Raw genomic sequence first — 26789 nt, forward strand, 5'->3', positions numbered from 1 at the left:
CTTCTCATATACGTCCTTGATCTAATTGAATATTACTTTCTAACCTGTATATGACGACTGCTAGACACAAGTATTGAAGAATAGCATTTACTAAAAATCAATGATCGGACTACAAGTTAACAGCAATCTAAATCTGAGGTTATAATCCTAACTATATTTACATTTTTTATATGTAGCTGCGCTCTTCTGAGGCATTGCCTTAAATTCATATTAAATACTGTAATGACATGGAATTGAGTCAAATAATCGAGTCAAATCAACCAAAGAGCTAAATGATTAAAATTAACGTAAATGTTACAGATAGCGACGGTAAAGAACTGAACTGTATTAACCGGTTAAACCTGGTAGCAGCTAACATTAGTCCTGATTTAAGCATGTCCCGGACCACTTTAAACGAGATTCAGCGCGAGATTCTGCGAGATCAAATGGCGGCTTCCTGCAAAAAGTAGCTGCCACACAGAAGAGATGCAGATAAGAGAAAATTGATATTTACAGTGAAACATAACGGTATTTATCTAAATATCAAATACTGATAAACACAAAATTAATCAATACAGCAATTCAAATTCAATACAATATATTCTAAGTTAGCCGCATCATTTTCATCTTGCTGCTGATGCGATTTTGCACGCATCACTGACTTTCAATCATGATAACCTCAAATCGTACATATTCGTTTAAAAAAACTTTTGAATAAGAAAGTGATGATATGTTTTCATATCGGTAAAGCAAAACCCAACAGTATAGTGAATAGTCTATGGCAAGCCGTTTTGATATCAAATACATAATAGTTTAAGTTAAAAAGTTATTGAGTTATTTAGCTTAAGTTAAAAAGATTTTAGCTTTAGCTGAAAAGATTTCAACTTAAGTTAAAAAAAGTTTTTTTGCATTATCACTTTTTTCACTTAAGTCAAAATCTTTTTGACTTAAGTTGAAATCTTTTTGACTTAAGCTGTAAGTCCTGTAAACAACTGATGATCAGAGGTCAGGAGGTAATGAAATATTTTTATTTTTATAATAAAGGTTAGAGTAGTCTGTAATTGAAATTTTAGATGAAGATTACGTTCGTCGGATCATTAAAGCGTTTGAACCACTTGATTATATAATGAGCTGACTTCAAAGAATCGCATTCACGCTGATAGGTTTTTTTACGGTGGGTAAAAAAATGGAGGCCGCAAACTGAAGCTGTCAGTGTGTAGGATTGAATTTTGAAGATTGAGTTTTTAGCCCACCATCATCAGATGGTGGGCTATTCAAATCACCCTACGTCCGTAGTCCGTGGTCCGCCGTCCGTCGTCCGTCCGTAAACAATGCTTGTTATCACTATTTCTTAAAAACTGCTGCAGGGATTTTGTTCAAACTTCACATGGAGGGTCCCCTTGGTCCATATTTGTGCCATACAGATTTTGAGGCTGATCGGAAAAACAAGATGGCCGCCAGGCAGCCATCTTTGATTTTGGCAGTTGAAGTTTGTTATCGATATTTCTTGAGAACTACTGAAGGGATTTTGTTCAAACTTCACATTGAGGTTACCCTTGGTCCCTATTTGTGCCATACAGATTTTGAGGCTGATCGGAAAAACAAGATGGCCGCCAGGCAGCCGTCTTTGATTTTGGCAATTGAAGTTTGTTGTTGATGTTTCTTGAGAACTACTGAAGGAATTTTGTTTAAACTTCACATGGAGGTTACCCTTGGTTCCTAGTTGTGCCATACAGATTTTGAGGCTGATAGGAAAAACAAGATGGCCGCCAGGCGGCCATCTTGGATTTTGATAGTTAAGGTTTGATATCCCTATTTCTCAAAAAGTGCTGAAGGGATCTTTCTCAAATTTAATATGTAGGTTCCCCTAGGGCCCTTGTTGTGCATATTGCATTTTTGGACCAATCGGTGAACAAGATGGCCGCCAGGCCGCCATCTTGGATTTTGATAGTTAAAGTTTGTTATGGCTATTTCTCAGATAGTACTGAAGGGATCTGTCTCAAATGTCATATTTAGGTTCCCCTAAGTACCCAATTGTGCATATTGCATTTTGGGACCGATCGGTCAACAAGATGGCCGCCAGGCAGCCATCTTGCATTTTGTTATTCAAAGTTTGTTATCGCTATTTCTCAGAAAGTACTGAAGGGATCTGTCTCAAAATTCATATGTAGGTTCCCCTAGGGCGCTAGTTGTGCATATTGCATTTTGGGACCAATCGGTCAACAAGATTGCTGCCAGGCAGCCATCTTGGATTTTTATATTCAAAGTTTGTTATCGCTATTTCTCAGAAAGTATTGAATGGATCTTTCTCAAATTTCACATGTAGGTTCCCCTAGGGCCCTAGTTGTGCATATTGTGATTTGGGACCGATTGATCAACAAGATGGCCGCCAAGGAGTCATCTTGGATTTTGATAGTTGAAGTTTGTTACCGCTATTTCTCAAAAGGTACTGAAGCGATCTGACTCAAATATTATATGTACCGTATGTTTGAAAAAGTTTAAAAAGTAGAGAAAAGATCCATCTTTGCTTTGTCAGATATAGATCATTCTTTGGTGGGCGCCAAGATCCCTCTGGGATCTCTTGTTTCTTATATTTGTCATGTATGTGTTACCTTAGAAATGCTTTGCACTTTGTGCCCTTCGTGCCCTTATAATTGCTCAATTGAAAAGCAGGGAAATTGTAGTACAAACCTGGTGCCATCAATATTGTTGAAGTTCTGCAGGTTCATCTGTGGTCAACTATATCTTAATAGTTAAACAAAAAACATTTGGCCCTCATCACCTGACGTTAATACATGTCACATCCTTACTATAATCACATTAACAACACTATTTGTCATAGTTTTATGTTCAAGACAATGGAGTCCAATTACAAGAATCAATGTTTTGGTTATAATAGGCATCTTTGAAGGCTAAAAGTGCACAGCCAATATTAGACAGCCAGAAGTGATTAATATATTCGCTGAAATTTTGCGATTCTGATTATAGGTAAGTTTTGTTTCTGAATCATAAAAGCCATTGCAATACACTGATTTATTAGTACATCTATTCCAAAACATTAAGGATATATATACTTAACATATACATGTATATAGGTATAAGACTTGTCTGTCAATATATATACTTATAACAAATATGTACCAATGAGCTACTCACATAAAATATACTATTCAATAAATAGATATCAACCAAATGAAGGTCTACCACAGTGACAACATTTCAAATAGTGATATATGTCTTAGTATATTATGCTGACCTGGAAAATAAAGTAAATTAAATTGGAAGAACTAATTATAGCACTCTAGATGTATTTATATGCGGTGCCTCTACTGCTGGATAGATACCAAATGATATTCAATAGAGATCCTTCCCATGTAGAAACAAAAGGTAATACATATAAAAGGACAACTGTCCTGATGATGACCTCCTAGCGGTCAAAACATGCCGACAATTTCTATTCCAGAATGAATATTATAAACTAAACTGCCATGGATGTTGAGAGAATCCTTTCACCTGGTATCTATTGCCTTATATTATTCTGAGTTGTAGCATGGAAAGAGAGACTCTCTTAATACATGTATAGTAGTTATAATAGTAGTATGTTAATTAATTAAGATATTAATACAGTAATCTAATGTATTGTAGTATTTTATAATGGACAGTATGTTACAGAAAAGTGTTTGTTTCATTAGTAATATACAGTTTTTGATTTCTTTTGTTTTCAGTAAACTAATAGCAAAATGGCTGAAGACCTGATAAAGAATGTTGTGGATATCATGGACAGTGCCCACACACAGAAAATACAGTTGTCAGAACTACTTCACTCTCTGGATGAGGCATCAGATCAGGTATGTCTACCTTGTGGTCAGATTTCAAAGCCTCTATTAACATAGACACTGATCTGATTTACTATAAGTCACCAGCTGTCTCAATACTGTACATGGATTCACTGTGGATACTCTGGTTTCCTTGTATATATAGATACTTCACACACCCTTATTTTCTTTATTATTACAACCGTACATATATTCCAAACTTCATAGCCAGTATTATATATGAACCTCTATTTCAGAAGTGTTGGGGAAATAAATATAATCCATGTTTACTGTATATTGATTTAAATTTGATAGTTCATAATATGAACATTACTGGTATACGTAGTTAACTCAATTTCAGAAAGATCTTCCAAAAGAAAAACACCATGTATGTGCTAAATGTGACTTTCAATGTTAATTTGTCATGCTTGAAAACTTCATTTCGAAGTTTAAATAGCAAGAATTCACTGTAGCATGTTGTGATGAAATAGGGTCTTTAATAGTATTACATAAATGTGTATTACGTATACTGTGTCATTGAGATATTTCCAGCATATGTATTTGTAAACTTCAGGTCCATCAAAGTGCTGACAAATCAAGATCCGAACTACAGGCCCATTTTAAAACACTGAAGAAAGTCATTGACCAGGCACTAGATGACCGCTTGACCACTCTGATAAAGGAAGTTGACAAGATCGAGCAGACAGCCTCAGTTCCTCTAGGCCAGTGTAAAGATATGATAAACCAGGGAATGGACGCGGCATCACGAGTGATGAAAGAAGGTTTGTCACAAAGTGGTTATAAACATTTTTTACGTAAACATATACTTATATTGGCAAACTTAAATTTTAGTGCAATATCTACTTTGGCATGATTAATTTGCAGCTAATACTAAAGATATAATGTTAGATTACTGTAGTCATATTTTGGTGCATCATTTTAGGAACAAAAAGCACTAAAATATGATTAGTCACACAATCTGAAGAAAAAGTCCTTTGTTTGAAGATCACCAAGCATTGGTTTCAAATCAGATTGGAGAACCCAGTACTGAACAGAAAATTTAAGACAAGTTCATTCAGTGGAATATAACAGTAAAACGTATACCACTACATACATGTCACATTGTAAGAGAAATTATTGGTATTTCTTCTCAATCAAGGGATGTAACTCTTGAATACTTGAGCTCAAACAATGAAGGATTAATTTTGCTTGTAAATGTTTATTATCAAAAGTAATTCAGAAGTGAGTTCATACCAGATTGTAAATTGAATTTCTTTGTTTAGGTGGTTCAATTTTATCAGACGATCCTACACAGAAAATTGAACGCATGGTCAAGCTGAAAGACAATCCTGACACCAGAGCCTTGAACAGGTACTGCTTCACAGCTTTAAGATACCACTGACTTGTAGTACAAGGATTATTATGAAGAGGTGTTTAATTCTTGTAGTTTTGATTAAGGGTTGAAAATGTTTAATGTCAGAGTTTTTATTACATCAATTGTAGGCAATGGATAATACTTATTTCTATGATAATTGCATCCCTATCCAGACAGATGAGATTTAAGCCTATATTACAACACTTCTAAATCTTTTGCAGCTTCTTAATTTTGTGATTTGCATTACAGAAGCAGTTTGCAAAGATTAACGTTCGGGGATCTAAAAATGTAATTGGAATTCCTGCCAATATATTTACTTATTTTTGCGAAATTCGCAGGGGAAAGAAAATAGGTTTTTTAATGATCTATAATTATGTTATTACTGTTGTAGCATACCAGCCGTGCCCCACCTGAGTGATGTACCTAGATGACAATAATGTTCTATAATATTATTATTACTGTTGTAGCATACCAGCCATGCCCCACCTGAGTGATGTACCTAGATGACAATAATGTTCTATAATTATGTTATTACTGTTGTAGCATACCAGCCGTGCCCCACCTGAGTGATGTACCTAGATGACAATAATGTTCTAATAATTATGTTATTACTGTTGTAGCATACCAGCCGTGCCCCACCTGAGTGATGTACCTAGATGACAATAATGTTCTATAATTATGTTATTACTGTTGTAGCATACCAGCCGTGCCCCACCTGAGAGATGTACCTAGATGACAATAATGTTCTATAATTATGTTATTACTGTTGTAGCATACCAGCCGTGCCCCACCTGAGTGATGTACCTAGATGACAATAATGTTCTATAATATTATTATTACTGTTGTAGCATACCAGCCGTGCCCCACCTGAGTGATGTACTTAGATGACAATAATGTTCTATAATTATGTGTTATTACTGTTGTAGCATACCAGCCGTGCCCCACCTGAGAGATGTACCTAGATGACAATAATGTTCTATAATTATGTATAATTATGGTATTACTGTTGTAGTGTACCAGCCGTGCCCCACCTGAGTGATGTACCTAGATGACAATAATGTTCTATAATTATGTTATTACTGTTGTAGCATACCAGCCGTGCCCCACCTGAGTGATGTACCTAGATGACAATAATGTTCTATAATTATGTTATTACTGTTGTAGCATACCAGCCGTGCCCCACCTGAGAGATGTACCTAGATGACAATAATGTTCTATAATATTATTATTACTGTTGTAGCATACAGCAGCCGTGCCCCACCTGAGTGATATACTTAGATGACAATAATGTTCTATAATTATGTTATTACTGTTGTAGCATACCAGCCGTGCCCCACCTGAGAGATGTACCTAGATGACAATAATGTTCTATAATATTATTATTATTACTGTTGTAGCATACCAGCCGTGCCCCACCTGAGTGATGTACTTAGATGACAATAATGTTCTATAATTATGTTATTACTGTTGTAGCGTACCAGCCGTGCCCCACCTGAGAGATGTACCTAGATGACAATAATGTTCTATAATTATGTTATTACTGTTGTAGCATACCAGCCGTGCCCCACCTGAGTGATGTACCTAGATGACAATAATGTTCTATAATTATGTTATTACTGTTGTAGCATACCAGCCGTGCCCCACCTGAGTGATGTACCTAGATGACAATAATGTTCTATAATTATGTTATTACTGTTGTAGCATACCAGCCGTGCCCCACCTGAGTGATGTACCTAGATGACAATAATGTTCTATAATTATGTTATTACTGTTGTAGCATACCAGCCGTGCCCCACCTGAGTGATGTACCTAGATGACAATAATGTTCTATAATTATGTTATTACTGTTGTAGCGTACCAGCCGTGCCCCACCTGAGTGATGTACCTAGATGACAATAATGTTCTATAATTATGTTATTACTGTTGTAGCATACCAGCCGTGCCCCACCTGAGTGATGTACCTAGATGACAATAATGTTCTATAATTATGTTATTACTGTTGTAGCATACCAGCCGTGCCCCACCTGAGTGATGTACTTAGATGACAATAATGTTCTATAATTATGTTATTACTGTTGTAGTGTACCAGCCGTGCCCCACCTGAGTGATGTACTTAGATGACAATAATGTTCTATAATTATTTATTACTGTTGTAGCATACCAGCCGTGCCCCACCTGAGTGATGTACTTAGATGACAATAATGTTCTATAATTATGTATTATTACTGTTGTAGCATACCAGCCGTGCCCCACCTGAGTGATGTACCTAGATGACAATAATGTTCTATAATTATGTTATTACTGTTGTAGCATACCAGCCGTGCCCCACCTGAGAGATGTACCTAGATGACAATAATGTTCTATAATATTATTATTACTGTTGTAGCATACCAGCCGTGCCCCACCTGAGTGATATACTTAGATGACAATAATGTTCTATAATTATGGTATTACTGTTGTAGTGTACCAGCCATGCCCCACCTGAGTGATGTACTTAGATGACAATAATGTTCTATAATTTATTATTACTGTTGTAGCATACCAGCCGTGGCCCACCTGAGTGATGTACTTAGATGACAATAATGTTCTATAATTATGTTATTACTGTTGTAGCATACCAGCCGTGCCCCACCTGAGTGATGTACCTAGATGACAATAATGTTCTATAATATTATTATTACTGTTGTAGCATACCAGCCGTGCCCCACCTGAGTGATGTACTTAGATGACAATAATGTTCTATAATTATGGTATTACTGTTGTAGTGTACCAGCCGTGCCCCACCTGAGTGATGTACCTAGATGACAATAATGTTCTATAATTATATTATTACTGTTGTAGCATACCAGCCGTGCCCCACCTGAGTGATGTACCTAGATGACAATAATGTTCTATAATTATATTATTACTGTTGTAGCATACCAGCCGTGCCCCACCTGAGTGATGTACTTAGATGACAATAATGTTCTATAATTATGGTATTACTGTTGTAGTGTACCAGCCGTGCCCCACCTGAGTGATGTACCTAGATGACAATAATGTTCTATAATTATAGTATTACTGTTGTAGCATACCAGCCGTGCCCCACCTGAGTGATGTACCTAGATGACAATAATGTTCTATAATATTATTATTACTGTTGTAGCATACCAGCCGTGCCCCACCTGAGTGATGTACCTAGATGACAATAATGTTCTATAATTATGTTATTACTGTTGTAGTGTACCAGCCGTGCCCCACCTGAGTGATGTACCTAGATGATAATCATATTGTATAATTATGTTATTACTGTTGTAGCGTACCAGCCGTGCCCCACCTGAGTGATGTACTTAGATGACAATAATGTTCTATAATTATGTTTATTACTGTTGTAGCGTACCAGCCATGCCCCACCTGAGAGATGTACCTAGATGATAATCATATTGTATAATTATGTTATTACTGTTGTAGCGTAACCAGCCGTGCCCCACGAGAGATGTCAGAGCATAATGTCTATTATTATTTAGATACAATGATGTATGTTCAATATATATATTATGTTATTACTGTTGTAGCATACCAGCCGTGCCCCACCTGAGTGATGTACCTAGATGACAATAATGTTCTATAATTATGTATTACTGTTATGTTGTACATACCAGCCGTGCCCCACCTGAGTGATGTACCTAGATGACAATAATGTTCTATAATTATGGTATTACTGTTGTAGTGTACCAGCCATGCCCCACCTGAGTGATGTACTTAGATGACAATAATGTTCTATAATTATGGTATTACTGTTGTAGTGTACCAGCCGTGCCCCACCTGAGTGATGTACTTAGATGACAATAATGTTCTATAATATTATTATTACTGTTGTGTAGCATACCAGCCGTGCCCCACCTGAGTGATGTACTTAGATGACAATAATGTTCTATAATTATGTTATTACTGTTGTAGCATACCAGCCGTGCCCCACCTGAGTGATGTACTTAGATGACAATAATGTTCTATAATTATGTTATTACTGTTGTAGCATACCAGCCGTGCCCCACCTGAGTGATGTACCTAGATGACAATAATGTTCTATAATTATGTTATTACTGTTGTAGCATACCAGCCGTGCCCCACCTGAGAGATGTACCTAGATGACAATAATGTTCTATAAATTATGGTATTACTGTTGTAGTGATACCAGCCGTGCCCCACCTGAGTGATGTACCTAGATGATAATCATATCGTATAATTATGTTATTACTGTTGTAGCGTACCAGCCGTGCCCCACCTGAGTGATGTACTTAGATGACAATAATGTTCTATAATTATGGTATTACTGTTGTAGTGTACCAGCCGTGCCCCACCTGAGTGATGTACCTAGATGACAATAATGTTCTATAATTATGTTATTACTGTTGTAGTGTACCAGCCGTGCCCCACCTGAGTGATGTACCTAGATGACAATAATGTTCTATAATTATGTTATTACTGTTGTAGCATACCAGCCGTGCCCCACCTGAGTGATGTACTTAGATGACAATAATGTTCTATAATTATGGTTATTACTGTTGTAGCATACCAGCCGTGCCCCACCTGAGTGATGTACCTAGATGACAATAATGTTCTATAATTATGTTATTACTGTTGTAGCATACCAGCCGTGCCCCACCTGAGTGATGTACCTAGATGACAATAATGTTCTATAATTATGTTATTACTGTTGTAGCATACCAGCCATGCCCCACCTGAGAGATGTACCTAGATGACAATAATGTTCTATAATATTATTATTACTGTTGTAGCATACCAGCCGTGCCCCACCTGATTGATGTACCTAGATGACAATAATGTTCTATAATTATGTTATTACTGTTGTAGCGTACCAGCCGTGCCCCACCTGAGTGATGTACCTAGATGACAATAATGTTCTATAATTATGGTTATTACTGTTGTAGTGTACCAGCCGTGCCCCACCTGAGTGATGTACCTAGATGATAATAATAGTTCTATAATTATGTTATTACTGTTGTAGCGTACCAGCCGTGCCCCACCTGAGTGATGTACCTAGATGACAATAATGTTCTATAATTATGGTATTACTGTTGTAGCATACCAGCCATGCCCCACCTGAGTGATGTACCTAGATGACAATAATGTTCTATAATTATGTTATTACTGTTGTAGCGTACCAGCCGTGCCCCACCTGAGTGATGTACCTAGATGACAATAATGTTCTATAATTATGGTATTACTGTTGTAGCATACCAGCCATGCCCCACCTGAGTGATGTACCTAGATGACAATAATGTTCTATAATTATGTTATTACTGTTGTAGCGTACCAGCCGTGCCCCACCTGAGTGATGTACCTAGATGATAATCATATCATATAATTATGGTATTACTGTTGTAGTGTACCAGCCGTGCCCCACCTGAGTGATGTACCCTGTATCAGTGTAGAGATAGATAGTGGTTTCCAAAATAGACTGTCTGAGTTGATTGCCAAGGAGGGAAAGGTCTTAGAGCGGAGCCCCATTCAGATCACTGACATGATAGAGTGTCCAGGAGGCATTGTTGTCAAATGGGTCGAAGTAAGTATCCTGAACCGTGAGCTACCTTTGTTACATTTTACTATACAAGTTTTGTATAGGTAAGAAATAAAGTCTCACTTCAGGAGTAGGATTGTGAGGTAGATAGAGGTTACACTTTGACACAATAGTTTTGTTGGTTAGTTTCATCAGAACTTATCTATGTTGAGGAGATTGTTTTTTGGAGAAAAAATGTAGGATCTGTCATACTAGGTAGATAATATCCTTTTAATGCAATGTATCACAAATCTGGTTATATACACTGTATAAAGGAAAATACACACTCATGTGATACAGTGAACAATCTACAATTAATTTTTCAATGGTTCTTTTCATATAATTTTAATGAGTCCTTTCAAAATTTCATACATTTATTACTCAGGTCACATAGATTTTTCACTATGAAGTAAAATGTAATCTTTGAACGTTTTGTTAAAGATTTTAAAAATCTATTGCAGGTGGATGAAGAACTGGAGGTGTCTGAGTTTTGTCTAGAGTATTGCTATGGTAATGCTAAAACCATATCCAGTCCAACATTCCACACAGCTTACACTGGTCCACATACCTCCTACACTGTCAAAGGTCTTGGCACCAACATCCCGTACTCATTCCGTGTCAGCTGTCGCAGCAGCAACAACAACACCAGTCTACCCTGGAGTGTATCAAGTGTGCCTTGTCTAGCACAAACATCCATGCCACACTATGGTAGGTTGTCCATACACTGTTTCCAACAAAGTAAAATATGTTACATTGTATGATTCTTTGATGTAAGTAATTTGCCTAAGTAGAAGACAAAGGAACTGTTACAGTACATCCACCGTGAAGGTCTATTCTGTATTTGCTTTTTACAGAGTTATTTACTCTTGCGGGTAGGTAACTGATTGTGATATCGCATGTTTGCGAGTAAAACTGAATACTTTTCAGAGAAAGCAAAGTTAATTTTGATTACAAATAATGATATTGAGCATGCTGTTACAATGGATTCCTACCCACAAGGGAGGAAACTCTGTGATATGCAAAGACAGATAGTCTGTCTATAATTGCTACCATATTTTACTACATGGAAGTCTTGGAAGATCCACAACAGAGACCAAATGTGGGAAAGGGAATTATTTTGGGACACCACTCCCCTCTTTCTTCTTTCACCATTTAGTAGTGCTTGCTTCAGTGTTTCACATGTCATCCTTACAGAATGGTTAACTGGCTGCCCAAGCTACACAGTGAGCTATGACAACAAGATTGCCACAAGGAATGATACAGGCGATACCATGGTCCTGTACTCCAATACCGCGTCATGTGTGCCGGGTCACCCCATCACCTTCAAGGTCGTCGCCATGGGAGAGAGCTCTCCCTTCGACAGTATCGGCCTCAGTCTGGACAACAGCAATTCTGAAACACTGGAACGTGATGATGCCATATTTGTTACTAAATCAGGTATTTAATAATTACGATGATAGTATCATTTATAATTACCTGGTCTTGTGGAGCAGTTGCCAGGTACAGACTGCAGATCAATGTTTTTTCCCCGGTTACTCCAGCTTTCCTTCACCTCCTAATTGTCCTTGGCTGTGAGTAGGACGTTAAACCAAATAAAAAAAACAATTGATAAACCGAGATCTGAGAAAATCCGATTAAGGGTCATGTTCGGATGACCTTTATACCACGTGTAATTCTGATCAAATGCATTTTCTGCACGTTGTTCTGTCAATTGACAACGCTATTTCGTCCCAACATACAAATACGATTAGCTTTATTGTGCTCTTTGGGCGAGATGACTACCTACACGGAAATAATTCTTACAGATTTTCAAACTATTTCGTCCCATGAAATTCACTGTCAAAATTTTGCCAGCAGCAATTTGATTGGCCATTTGCAAAGGTCACCTGGACATGACCCCTTATGGGATTTTCTCAGATCCTCTTATCTAACGTAGTGATAAAAAGGATCTGTATTTTAATCAGATTGAAAATTGATACTTATCAATTGCAAGTTGTAATTCCTTCAATGACCTTTTGACTTAGTAGCCTCTTCCTTGTGTTTCCTCACTACCACTGCAAAGACATGGTTAGTGCAGGTTCATTAATTCTAAAATGTGGTAGAAGATTTGATGCCTTCCTCCAACGAAGATGTGTCTAAGAGGATGGGAGAAGAATTTTCACAATGATACAATGTTTCCACTCTCAATATCAAATCAAGTTACCTAAAATGCATACAGAAGCAAAGTCTAGTCTTTCACTTTTCAGTATGAACCTTTGACTAGACACACATATATAACAACAAACATGTTAGAACTTTTTTGTGCCACCATTATGAATTGATGAGGTATATTATTATACAATACAAGAGTTTCGATATCAGGCAGCAACCAATACTTTTGTAGGTTAAACCTGGCTGTGGTACCGCCTGATTAGGGCTAAATTACATTAGATACTGTAAAAACATTTAATTTTGTTGGGGTAAAGTTTCGTTGATGTCTAAATGTATAAATGTATAAATTGTATAAATTTGTATAAATGTTTTCGTTATATGAAATTTTCGTTGTTCTTCTCTTTATTAAAGATAAAGATTTGTGTTTTATTTTCATCGGTTTTTATGTACCCACAAAATAAATGAAATTACATGTCCAATTAAAGTTAATGGTTTTACAGTAGCATACAGATAGTATAGAAAAGTGTCCTCTGAAATTGCAATTGTACCTCTTCTCCTGAAAGATAATGAAACCCCTGATTATAATGCTATTGTTTTTTTGCTAGACTGTTTCTCCTTCGATAACTCATGTTCCTTAAATTAAATACACTTTGTTTTGATACAGAAACTAACGTTGAGCTGTGTTTACCTACAGGGTCTGTCTATGTTGATGGTCAGGAGATGAAGATTAAGCTACCAGAGATGAAGAAGGGGTCACTGCTGACCTTTGACCTAGAAGATCTGTCTAATGGTAAGGTCCGTGTCAATGTAGAACTAGAGGAGAAAGTGGTCACATTTGATTGGAAGGTTCCACAGCCTCCTGGAATGGCGGGACTTCCGGGAGGCTTAGGAGGTATACTAGCAGAAAGTACACACAAATTCTACTTCGGGATGAGGTTCAGTCATGAAGAATGGAAAATATTGGTGGAATAGGTAAAATATGAAACTTTTACTTCTGTTGTCAGATTTTGTAACGGGTTTGTTCCATTTGGTTTGAGGAACATTGAAACAAATGCAGCTTCCTAATGAATTAACATAATTGTATGACACAAGTATTTTCTTCAGATTTCTAAATACCTGGTAGAAGAGATTACACGGTATCATAATTGACATACAACACATAATTACTAGAAGATGAACTATGACCTGGGAGAGATTTTCCCTTTGGGATCATTATAGATTCAAGTGATAAAATAACAATTAAAATAACTGTTAGATTGAAACAATTTCATCTTTACACCAGAAATAAATAAAATGAAACAATTATTTGAATGCTTCTATTACAGTACTATACTCGGAAAGATAATCAGAAGTTCTTTTTATTAATCTCTAAATGATTACATTACAATATATAGGGTTGAATTTAGCCTTCAGATTTTATAATTCATCAACAGTAGGCTATGGAAGTATTAATTAAGAATGATTGGATGTTTTAAACATCGTGTAAAAAACTTATCAGTTTGTAGGTAGAGTTTGTGTTATAGCCGTTATATAGAGGGTCATAGACCTGAAAGATAATAACATTCCTGCTGTGATCATGCCTTCGCTTTGTACATGTAGATTTCTGTATACACATCAATCCTAAGCAAAGATCATTGAGATTTAGGAATAAGGTGATGTCTGGTAATAAGCCCTTGGCTGGTAATACTGTATAGCAGCTTAATTTCATGAGTGGTTTATTTTTGCTATATTTGCAGTTTTACTGAAAGTTCGTGAATTCAAAACACCAGTGAATTAATTGCTATGGTCACATATTTGCACCATCATCAGGGCTTTGTTATTGTGTACCCTATCAATAGTATCTATCTCAAGTGATTATATTCTAAATCATTGATGCCATTAAAACTTTATTGATCTGTGAATCATTGACGCCATTAAAATTTTATTGATCTGTGAATCATTGACACCATTAAAACTTAATTGATCTGTGAATATTGCATTTAAAGGAATTGGTGTACTGCGAAATGAAATCCCCTGTAAATAGGTTCCGTACGAATTTAAAGCACTATACAGTAAGCCATGCCTGGTAATTAGTTTACTAAGGTCCATATCACTGACAGGTCCATATGATTATTTAGTGAATCTAAATTCTCAAATTGTTCTCATCTTAAGCTTCCTCATATAGTCTTTTGTGCCTTCTATAACACTATCATGCTAGAGGAACTCAGATGGACTTGGATTTAAGCTCATGACAACATGTTATGGCTTTTAGTATGGGTGTATCACCAGCTAATGGTATTGAGGAGTACAATTCATGGCTTGTATGATAGCTATGTATAGTGTGTCTGTCTGTATGTCTAGGCCAGGATGATGCAGTGATATTCCTAGAATCTTCATCATTTCAGTCAGGACTTTCATTTTCATTTCATCACATTTTATTGATATGCATAGAAAACTATCATGCAAGTTATTCTTGATCTACTGGGGTATATGATTCCCTAATATGCTTTAATTGCTAGTTTCGTAATGGCTTATATCAATTATGTTTTAAAATTCAAACTCAGTTGAAAAATACCTAATTTATATCCCTTTAAAGAGTTGTTTACACTCCTTTACTGTTTCAAATATACAATAATATGTAGACTTTTAATATATAAGTCTTTTTGCAAAGCTTCTGGGCTGACACTGATATTTTCATCATTGGTTTGCTTGAGAAATTATGAAGTTTATGTTAATTTCTTAACAATTTATGAATTTGAGATAGTAAACAACATGTTACCTGTTGGCAAGACCATAAACAATAAATCTGTGTTACTATGAAATATGCCAAATGATTGTACATGTATATACCTATAATCTTGTGTCCCTCTATAAAAGAATCCAGCCAGCCTGTTATATATAGATAACAATGTTACACCAGAGAGTCTAGTGTTGTTTCTGTTGCTACATTTGCATTGTTACATGTTTAGATTTTATACAAATCCTGTATGTTTATCATATATTCCTGCCATGGTGAACTTATATGATTACATATATTAAGTTTTCTGTACAATATACTGGTACTTATTTAAAGCAAAATGCTTTTTTTTTTTTTTTTTTTTCAAAATTTGTATTTCAATTATTTACCTGTACAGGTAATTATTGACTGGTGTGTTAATATGATTTTAGGATAATTAGTAAAAAATATATTATAACCTTGATACACATCTATTCTGTTCCAGTCCTTTTGGAAATGCAAATGAAATTTCGGATACTGCTTAATTATAATTTCCAAACTGTATTCTTAATAAGGGAATTGTACAATAAGACTTTGATAGATTACTTTCTGACAAGATAAAAAAATGTAACCTATTTTTTCCCTGAGATTTTTCTTATGTCTATATATTTACTTGTTTTCTTTCATTGACAATGGCATTACTTTACAATGGGCAATGCAATAATTGTAAAATACAATATGATTGTACAATAGACTTGTATAAAGAAACCCTATTTAAATAATGTGTGTTTATTTTGTATTCAAAGCTTGATTTGTATTATACATGTATATCCTTTATGCTTGTGAAAAGCTTTACTTTGTTCCATACTGGTTTGTACTGTCAACCTGGACTTGTTGTAACATTTGTTGTATTAAAGGGCACAGTTTGAGAATACACTTATCACAAGCCTGATTAATTATCATTATACTTTTATCCTTTGGTGCATGTTGATTTTATACTACACTTGCCATCGTCTTCCACAATGACTAAGTGATATTATCATAGTTTAAGATGATTTAATATAACTGAAATGTTATTTAGTAAATACTTCTCTATTGCCTTGTATGCATTTTTCTGCAAATATAAGACTTGATAACAGATATATTTATATCTTGTTCCAGGTACATATATTAAAACAAAATAGTGAAATATCTGAAAATATACACTCAAACTTTATTTCTAACAAAATTGACAAAACATTTGATGAATTTTATATTGTAAGTTATCTGAATAATGGCATGTTATCACAGTGAGTTTGTTTGATTATAATTAGGAACAATGAAATACTTGAGTTAGGAAAGTTATATGAGCTTCACAGAGCTTGTTCAAATATGTAATGTGTTATAGGATTTAACTGAAAGAACTAGAAAATATGTGTGTAAGACAGGAATCAAAGTGATAGAGGGAAGTATTTTAATTGTGTTTCATTACTAAATGCTCAACTTGGATTTAATTTCAATTGCCAAAATGATTGGCCAGCCAATGTGAAATTAAATATTTCAAAGATATCTAGAAATTCTTTCAAACTCCTTTCAGAATATATAGGACTTTCAAAGCAACATGCATAAATTCATAACTGATTATTACAAGGATATCAAGTCCTAAGATACCATTAATACCAATACAATTTTCTGATGAATATTGAAATAAGAAACCAGCTTTTGATTTTAAGTAAAAGAGTCTCCTTTTGAAATATTTTAGGATTAAAGTCAGACAAATGCATATTTATTACCAGATGGTGCTTTTCTAATGTCAGTATTGATTCAGTGTTTTATCATTTTTGTTTATGTTATTATATGTTATGTGTTTTGTCTAAAATGATATTGTTAGTTATGGTTTGAACAATCATGTGCTTGACAATTGTTTGTTTGTTTACACCTGTGTAATATTCACCTGTAGAATAGATTGACCTGATTAGGTGCTGCATTCATCAAGATTGACATTTTCTACCAAATATTTGCTGATATTCACAGTTATGTTTATTAATTTGGATGATTATATCCTGTATTAAAAAATTACAGAGTTATGTGCCCTTGTTAGTATGTTGGGATGCCATGTATTTGCATGCATTACATCATTTTTTTCTGAGAAAACTACTCGCAACAAATAATGAGATCACAGCCGAATAACTTGAAAGGGCAGATAACTCTGAAATAATTAAAGACAGAATAGTGGTTAAGATTTTAATGCTTACTATTTTCCATGATGAACTTGATAAGATATATTCATACCTTGATGCAGGTATATTGAAACAACATACCTAGAAATGTGCATTCAAACTTATATCTCACAAAATTGGCAAAACATTTAATGAATTTGGAGTTATTCAAGTAATAGCATAATATCAAAGTGTTCAGTTCCTGAGTATAGCAGTCACTTTACAACTTTAGTATAAATGTGTATTTAGCTATAGGACGATAGCTGTACTTACATTGGAGGATAACAATCAGGACATAATAGTCACTGCTGTGTAGTTTGTAAACTTGCTATTATAAGATAAAACTACATTGTATAAGACATTCAACTTTACCCTAGCTAAGATTTGTGTGGATTGTGAGTGGACAGATACTCATTGGTTTGATTGTGTATTTTAGAGTGCCATTAATATTATCTTTGTTTCAATATCAGCCTATAAAGAATCCTTCTTGTTATCTTGTTACTGTAAACCAGCTTTCTCTTGTGTGCGATCTACTTTCGCGAATTTTACGATCAAAGTGAACTCACAAAAGTTTATCTCCGTTAATTAACATCTGTATCAATGATACCTAAAGGATTTCTAGTCAATTTTAAAACTGTGAATGTTAATCATTATAAATTTGTTTTTAAATGGAAATAGTGAAATTAAGTAGCCACAAAAGGCATTTGCTTTACAGACCTACAGTACAATCACATGGTATATGATTTCAGGGATTGTAAGTGATACCTCTAGATACCAAGGATGTATAAGAATCTGTCCAAAATCACGAGTGTATTTACTCAAAAAGTATGGATTTGATTGTTCAGCCACTACAGTACAACTGTTGTAGTGGAAAGCAGAATGGCTTTGACTTTTAGTATTGATCAGTGTCATCATTGGTTTAATGCTGAGTACAGTTAATTTTAAGGTTTATTGTTAGCTTTTTTCCCAGTGTATTTCCCAGTCCTCATGTGATACATTTTTCATCATGAACAACATTTATTTGGTGAATCCAAAAGTTAGCTAAAATTGTAATGCGTTATTTGACCCAATGGATCGAATATGGTACTTCTTACCAATAAGTTTTTCTTGAAATATTTTAAAACTTTTATAACAGTACATGCATTGCATTATGTACAATTCTTATCATCTTTTAAAGAAGACAAGCTTAAGTTTGTGGTATTTTAGTTGTATGTGAACAGTAATTACCGGTATGTATCATTTCTTGGCAGTGCTTGGTTTAACACATATATTATCATCATCATAAGTCACCAAACATCACATCGAAGTGCCGTTTTCTCTTAATGTTGGAACTGATGATCTAGAAAAAAATAATAAAATTTATGGAATGTTCTGCTGTTTATGTTTTGTTTTTTACCTTGTATAGTATTATAACTTTATCATCATATATGGTGACATGTTCAAATTGCCTTTCTTCTGTCGTTCTCCACCCGTCTGCAAATAATTATTGTTATTACGGTAAGTCAGGACAGTGCAGTTCTGTTAAATTAAACAAATGTCAAAATTCACAAGATATCTACGTTATTCACCTAGCACTGCTCCCCCTAGCTATTAGCCCTTCCCTTCTTTTGGAGGAGGAGTTGAAGTTTTATGAAACCCCCCCCCCCCCCCCCCATCCCATGGATTATACAATGTTTCACAACTGTGTGATGCTTGTAACTTTGGCACTATATATCCAATATATTACATGAAATTCATGTTATGGCATATGTAAGTTGTGAGTTTTCACATTTGAATCACATCATATATAATTTATTGTGTTTCAAAGGAAAGGGTGCATGTTAACTGACATAATAATGTGCCACGAGTACTGAAAGAGTTAAAATATAACTGATGATTTTATTTTTTCATTTTGTTTCCCTTATAAGCACCCCTCCCCAACCCCCCTTTTTTACAATTTCCCTGAACACCAATTATGGTGAATGCATAGGCATTGTAAAGTTCTGAAACCACATTTTGGTATAATGTAAATGTAAAGTGTTGGCCCATTGGTTGGCCTTTAACTGAATAACTTTTCTGAACTCTGGAAAAACAAGTGTTTGTTTTCTAATAATTTATTGACTGTCAATTGAGTTTTTGGCTGCTTCTTTCCACTCCATCGGTTTATTAAAAGACAAAATAATTGTTTCTTTTATACCAACATTTATTTCCAATCGGTAATAACATATTTCCAACAAAATCCTGGATACAAAAATATGCTAAAAACGGTCAAAATAGCACACAAATCTCCTAAAACATACACTAACAGTGTTATAGATGGCAAATGAGTGCATGCATTGTGAAGTCTGAGGGACTAGTAAATGCATGGTCTATCAGCTCTACTAAAGGGAAATAACTCTATCAACCAAATAGTATAAGTAATAATCAGGTATAGTACAGTATATACTATACCTGATTATGCATATACTGGTAACAAATAGTATATAGATTTAGAAGATGTACTACCTTTTATAATTAATATGAGTGACATTTGTATATTTAAATTAACATGAAAAAGAATTCAGGGAACATTGAATACCAGAGATCTTTTTTCTTGACAAAACTTTTCATTTTGATAATTTCATTTCATTTAATAGACATTTCTAAGATCACATCAGACATGGACTCTGAGAGGAAATCTGAGCTCTTTATTAATATTTTATTGAAACATTAATGTTAAATTTTGAATCTTTGGTGCATTATAAATCTCAGGTGAGTAAGTTATGCATTTTGAGATGTCCCTTCTAAATCCGTCGAAGTCAAACTATGTTAGAAATGTCTAGCTATGTTAGAAATGTCTAAAAAAATACTTTTAAATGTGATAAAAGCAGCAACATTAACTGACATAACATCTACTGTAAAACCAAACAAATATACCTGATTATGCATATACTGGTAAACACCTACTTTCTAGTTGTCGGTAAAACTAAAAACACATTACAAAATACTTAGTATATTGTAACAATGCTAATTGGCATTAGATATTACATGACATTGTATAACCAGTGTTGTAGATACTGCATCCACACAATACAGCTTTGTACTAATATGTCCTATATGTAAATATCATCACATGAAGTTTTAATGAGAAGATCCATAAAACATTGAACACTTGGATGAATAATTGACCATATATACATTGTATTTTAGTGACAGGCTTGCTAGTCAGTATATAAAACATTGCACACTTTGATGAATAATTGACCATATGCAAATTTTAGTGACGGGCTTGCTAGTCAGTATATTGTACAGTTTTGATGAAAATTAAGTTTCTTTTTCAGGATTTTCATTTTCAAATTTGAAAGTAATTAATGGTGAATTATCATATGAAAAGAACTTTCATCAGAAGAAAGTTTTCAGGTACTGGTAAATGGATTGTGTAATTTATCTAATGAACAGTGCATGCATGTACATACATCATTAATAACTGTTACACTCTTGATCTGATGTTGACTTTGCATACTAGATATTTATATCAGACCATCGTTAACTGCACTACTTACTCAGATTAGAAAATTTAATACGATTTATTTATATGCCGTATATCATTAATTACAAACTCTATTGTAGTGAAAGCCAATGAGACTGCCAACAAATAATTAGACTAGACAAATAATTGCACTATCTCATTATACAGCACGTACTATAAGAGCTACGGGATGGAACAGAAAAAGCACCTAGTAAGTAACAATACCAATCCTACCTTTAGTGTCAGTTTAGTTACACCATTAGTTCTAATTACAGGGCGTCATGCTCCATACAACCTCTCCATATAACTAACCCACACAGGAATTTCTCGTTCATTGTTAATACAGAAAGTACTGGTTCATTGTCAATATAGAAAGTTCTGGTTTATTGTCAATATAGAAATTTCTGGTTCACTGTCAATATAGAAAGTTCTGGTTTATTGTCAATACAGAACGTTCTGGTTCATTGTCAATATAGAAAGTTCTGGTTTATTGTCAATATAGAAATTTCTGGTTCACTGTCAATAGAGAAAGTAATGGTTCATTGTCAATACAGAAAGTTCTGGTTCATTATCAATACAGAAAGTTCTGGTTCACTGTCAATACAGAAAGTTCTGGTTCAGTATCAATACAGAAATTCTGGTTCACTGTCAATACGAAGTAAGTTCATGTCAATACAGAAAGTTCTGGTTCATTGTCAATGCAGAAATTCTTATTCACTGTCAATACAGAAAGTTCTGCTCCATTATCAATTGTCAATACAGAAAGTTCTGGTTCATTATTTGTCAAAAAGAAATTTCTGGTTCTGGTTCACTCTCAATACAGAAAGTTCTGGATCATTGTCTGGTTCAGTGTCAATATAGAAAGTTCTGGTTCAACGTCAATATAGAAATTTCTGGTTCACTGTCAATAGAGAAAGTAATGGTTCATTGTCAATACAGAAAGTTCTAGTTCATTATCAATACAGAAAGTTCTGGTTCACTGTCAATACAGAAAGTTCTGGTTCAGTATCAATACAGAAATTTCTGGTTCACTGTCAATACGGAAAGTAATGGTTCATTGTCAATACAGAAAGTTCTGGTTCATTGTCAATACAGAAATTCTTATTCACTGTCAATACAGAAAGTTCTGCTCCATTATCAATTGTCAATACAGAAAGTTCTGGTTCATTATCAATTGTCAATACAGAAAGTTCTGGTTCATTACAATGTATCAAAAAGAAATTTCTGGTTCACTCTCAATACAAAAAGTTCTGGATCATTGTCTGGTTCAGTGTCAATATAGAAAGTTCTGGTTCAACGTCAATATAGAAATGTCTGGTTCATTATCAAGACAGAAAGTACTGGCTCATTGTCAATACACAAAGTTCTGGTTCATTGTCAATACAGAAAGTACTGGCTCATTGGTTCACTGTCAACACTGAGAAGTTTTTGGTTTATTTTCAATTTCATCAAATTTTATTTCAAAAATGAAAACAGACAGTGCCTATAATAGTTCTCTCTAGTCAATACAGAAGTTAAGTTCCAGTCAGGTCATTCACTTCAACATAGAATGTTCTGATTCATTAATGAATATACTAAAAATTTCCAGTTCATTGTTAATACAAAATGTAAGTTCTTTGTAGTACAGCTTTACAAACATTTTATCAAAATACTAAACTAAATGTTTTTTGAACAATCATCCTGCACATCATTCCCTGTAGCAGTTCAGAACATTAATTACGGTATTGTTTTATTATCTTTTCCCCTTTTGATGTTTTAACTTTTATTGACAAGTGGTTTCTATTCATAACAAATGTAGAAAATACATGTTAGTGTGGGATGTGACTTCCCATCACAGCAGTTGCCTGGCGTTCACGTCTGTTGTGTATAAATTCCAATGCAGTAAGATCAATAATAGCAATGGATATGTGTAGTGATGACTCAAATGAACTTTACGAGATGTCGTAATCTCTATAAATAGCACAGGCATCTGGATATCGGTAGTAAGTTTATACTATAAGTAAAGAGTTTGATATCTTTAAATCATTTCGGTGATCACTTATGAAATAATCAAAATACGGATGAACTTTGTTAAAGATGCTACACCAACGACGGAGCATAAATGACGTTCATCATTTGAACAATAATTAGTGTTTAATCGTGTTTATATATGTCTAATTAACGCAAAAAATATAATAAAATTATTCATGTTGCCTTTGGTGTATGCACAATTAGTATTTCATTCCATATAGGATATAGTGACACAGAATTTTTTCGGGATGCAATTAATTATTTTTTTATATTTTTAACTTAAAGGCCCACTACCTTTCCGGAGCAAAATTTAAAAGTTTCTAAAAACATTAATAACAAAAGAAAATGCATATCCATGGCCTAAGATGAGGTTACAACATGAAGTTTATGCAAGATGTCTTGTGTAATATACCTGATAACAGTTGGGTTTCATTTCGCTGTTTTGCATTCTAGCGCAGTCATGATCAACTACCGCGCGGTATTTAGGACGACGGCGGGAAACATAAGACGACCCGCGTTATGAAAATTAACATTTTATCTATCTAAATAAGATTGTTCAGAAGGTAATGATAAGTGTAGCATTACCGGTAAGTTGATAACTTTTGCGACCTTTTAAAATTATCAATCTCGTTTTACATTTCCATTTTAAAAATTGAAAGCCATTTCGGAAAGGTAGTGGGCCTTTAAAGCCAAATTAAAAGCTCAAACTTTTCAATGGTGGTAATGATGTAAAGTAAGTAACTTTTGTAACTGAAGAAAACTGTACATGTAGAATATTTTGATTTTATGTGAATTGGGAAAATGGGTCAATTTTGTGTCTAATTATCATTATTTTGCTAAAATAATTTTAAATGAGCTTAGATGAACATGCATGACTTTTACATACAATGCTGTTTAACACAACAAAGAGCATGTTATTACCGATACTCAAAGCTCAGTCATTATGACTTCTATACATGTATATTATAGAGGTTTTTCATATCAATTATGTATAATTAGACAATATATAAACATATGTTTAATATACATTGTATACCTTTCATTGTTCTATGAACTTGATTGTTCATCTCATCTGTAAATCACACATATGTAAATTCTCAGCCTCATTGGTTTTGGCAGTCATGTCAGGCTGACAAGAAAATACTTTGTGCAAAATATAGTTTTAACTTACATAATTACACATTGTGAAATATACCTTCAAAATGATTATATATGTTGACTGTATGACCTGCGTAATGACAAGATAGCTAATGATATATATACGTCTTGGAATGTGATTCTTATTTAAGACTTCTGCACCCATCTTGAGACTGTTTCAACATCACTCTATGATTCAGATGAAAATTGAAGTGAAGTATACCTGGTAAACATATAAGACTTGACCATAGATTACTTAGTATAATCTTTCTTATTTCAAATGTGACTCCTATTACAATAACCTTTTCATAAATACTGGTACAACTTTCTGGTCAATTTTAAAATCTGCAACATAAAATAAATGTATTATATGCTATCCACACTACTATGATGATTTTTATATTTGTATTGGATAAATCATAATCTTGAGTATACTTTAACTTAACTAAGAAATCTTGATTATTCTCACTTATTTACTTTCCTGGGGCTAGTGAGTGCCATTGGTATACCACAGTGTCTCTTCACTGTGAAATGGCTGTTTTATTGCATGCATATGGCCATGAAGTGGATGATAAGGACACCTGCCCAGTGACCTTTCAGGGTCAAGGATGCCGACCTCTTGACCTTTAAAGAGTTTTTGATGACCTTGTAAGTCTCTTTGGATCATTAGTCTCAAGGCCAAAAGTTACTGCCTTTCATCCTTAATTTGGGGTCACAGATAAGTGGGTTGTGACCTGTTGGGGTCACAGGGTCAATCTGTGTTAGTGCACGGCCTGAGGCTGACTGCCCCGCATCCTCCCGAATAGCCTTCGTATAGATGACCTGAAACCGCGACCTTCATCAGGCTGTGCTGAAAAAACAAGATAGGATACAGACAGTTGTTCTTTTGATTCATCTTTGTTTTGTTTTTCAGTGAAAAGTGTGAGATGATGTGAAATAAACTGATTTAGTGATGGAATTACTGAGTACTTGGAGGAAATCACAGACCTACAGAATAGTACTCTAGATAAATATCCTACATTTAAACACATACTCCATTGCTAAGCAGAGGTGGTTGCCTTAGACGACTTACTGCCTTAGCTCCTATCTGTAATAGCCTCTGCTAACATTTGTGGATCCTCAAAAAAGTATAGCATGACATTATGATTTGAAATCGTAACAACTTCAACTTCCATAATCTAAAAAAAATTTGGAACTGATCTTCATAATCCCGATGCTATGACAAGTTGTAATCATTATAGACGTGTATATGATAATAAGACATATAAGGTGATACGTGGTATAAATCTACTTATTTCATAAAGAAAAGTGATCAGATTAACAGATTGGGGTTGATGGAGCATAACACTTGCCAGCTAGATGTTTGGTGTATAGATGTATACTGGTAACCTTGTGTACAGATCAATGAATTCCTGGACACCAGAGATTTGGGAGCAGGCTCATATCATGCTAGTACTGTGTGCTGAACTCTGATAGTCTATACACAAAGTGGAATGAAGGAGTGCCTCCATCCCAAGCAGGCCCAGGCCTAGATTTAACCCCACACTGATAGTGTGTAGGAGGCTTAGACAATACTATAGATAATGATGACAAAGTTTTTAGTTTTAAATTGTTCATAAAGGTCAAATGTGATAAAGCTTAAAATGTGTAAGACACAGCTAAAGGCCTCAATCCCCATATACTAAAGAATGATGATGAGATCTGACAGGACAGGCATGGGTGACAATATTTGCTCTACTCAATTTCATATCAATTCTGAGGCATGAACAAATTAACAAAGAGAACGTAAAACTTTGTACTGGGTCTGTAAAGTAATGTAAAATAGTTTTTTCAATAAATGACCTTGACACTTGCTTAAAGAACAAAATTTACAAGAGGCCCATGGGCATTAACAGTCACCTGATATTTGATAAAAATTAGTTACCTCATTTACTAGCCAACTGATGTCTCTTGTTCATGAAATAAGAACATACATCTAATAGGTCTACATACAAAATTTCATTAAGACTGATGCATATTAACTCACATTATCATGTTCACAAGGTTCAATAATTATTTTCGCAAAGGGCAATAACTGTAATTAAGTTAAGAGAGGAATCAAGCTGATTTTCCAAGTCGTCCAAGATCTTTCTAATGTTAGTCTACATACAAAGTATAAATTAAGCTGGGTGCATATTTACTCAAGTTATGGTATTCACAAGGTCCAATCATAACTATTAGTGGCAAAAGGCAATAACTCCATAAACTACTGTCGAATCAAGCTCATTTTTGAACTTGTCCGAGATATTTCCATTGTTAGTCTACATACAAAGTTTCATTAAGCTTGGTATATATTAACCCATCGAGTTATTGCGTTCACAAGTAAATGTTAACGAAAGTTGC

The 26789-nt window shown here is 34.5% G+C and overlaps 2 protein-coding genes across 5 annotated transcripts in view; one reads left to right on the forward strand and one right to left on the reverse strand.

Moving 5' to 3' along the window:
• The first annotated feature begins 403 nt into the window (after window positions 1–403).
• LOC138322961 (cytokine receptor-like factor 3) lies at window positions 404–19144 on the forward strand. Its single transcript, XM_069267226.1, has 8 exons — window positions 404–507; window positions 3705–3827; window positions 4369–4576; window positions 5078–5165; window positions 10558–10735; window positions 11191–11437; window positions 11924–12166; window positions 13575–19144. Exons 2-8 carry the CDS (start codon window positions 3720–3722, stop codon window positions 13850–13852), a joined length of 1350 nt encoding a protein of 449 aa, XP_069123327.1. The 5' UTR covers window positions 404–507; window positions 3705–3719; the 3' UTR covers window positions 13853–19144.
• Window positions 19145–22137: 2993 nt separating this feature from the next.
• Window positions 22138–26789, reverse strand: part of LOC138322962 (uncharacterized) — a 44350-nt gene continuing 39698 nt past the window's right edge. For 3 of the 4 annotated variants that reach the window (XM_069267228.1, XM_069267227.1, XM_069267229.1), the window contains exon 9: window positions 22138–25257. In XM_069267228.1, the coding sequence (XP_069123329.1) occupies window positions 25169–25257 (89 nt within the window). In that variant the 3' untranslated portion in view covers window positions 22138–25168. The remainder of the gene's footprint in view (window positions 25258–26789) is intronic. The other variant, XM_069267230.1, reaches the window with a different exon arrangement.

This window comes from Argopecten irradians, chromosome 5 (assembly GCF_041381155.1).
Source record: "Argopecten irradians isolate NY chromosome 5, Ai_NY, whole genome shotgun sequence".
Taxonomy (NCBI): Eukaryota; Metazoa; Mollusca; class Bivalvia; order Pectinida; family Pectinidae; genus Argopecten; species Argopecten irradians.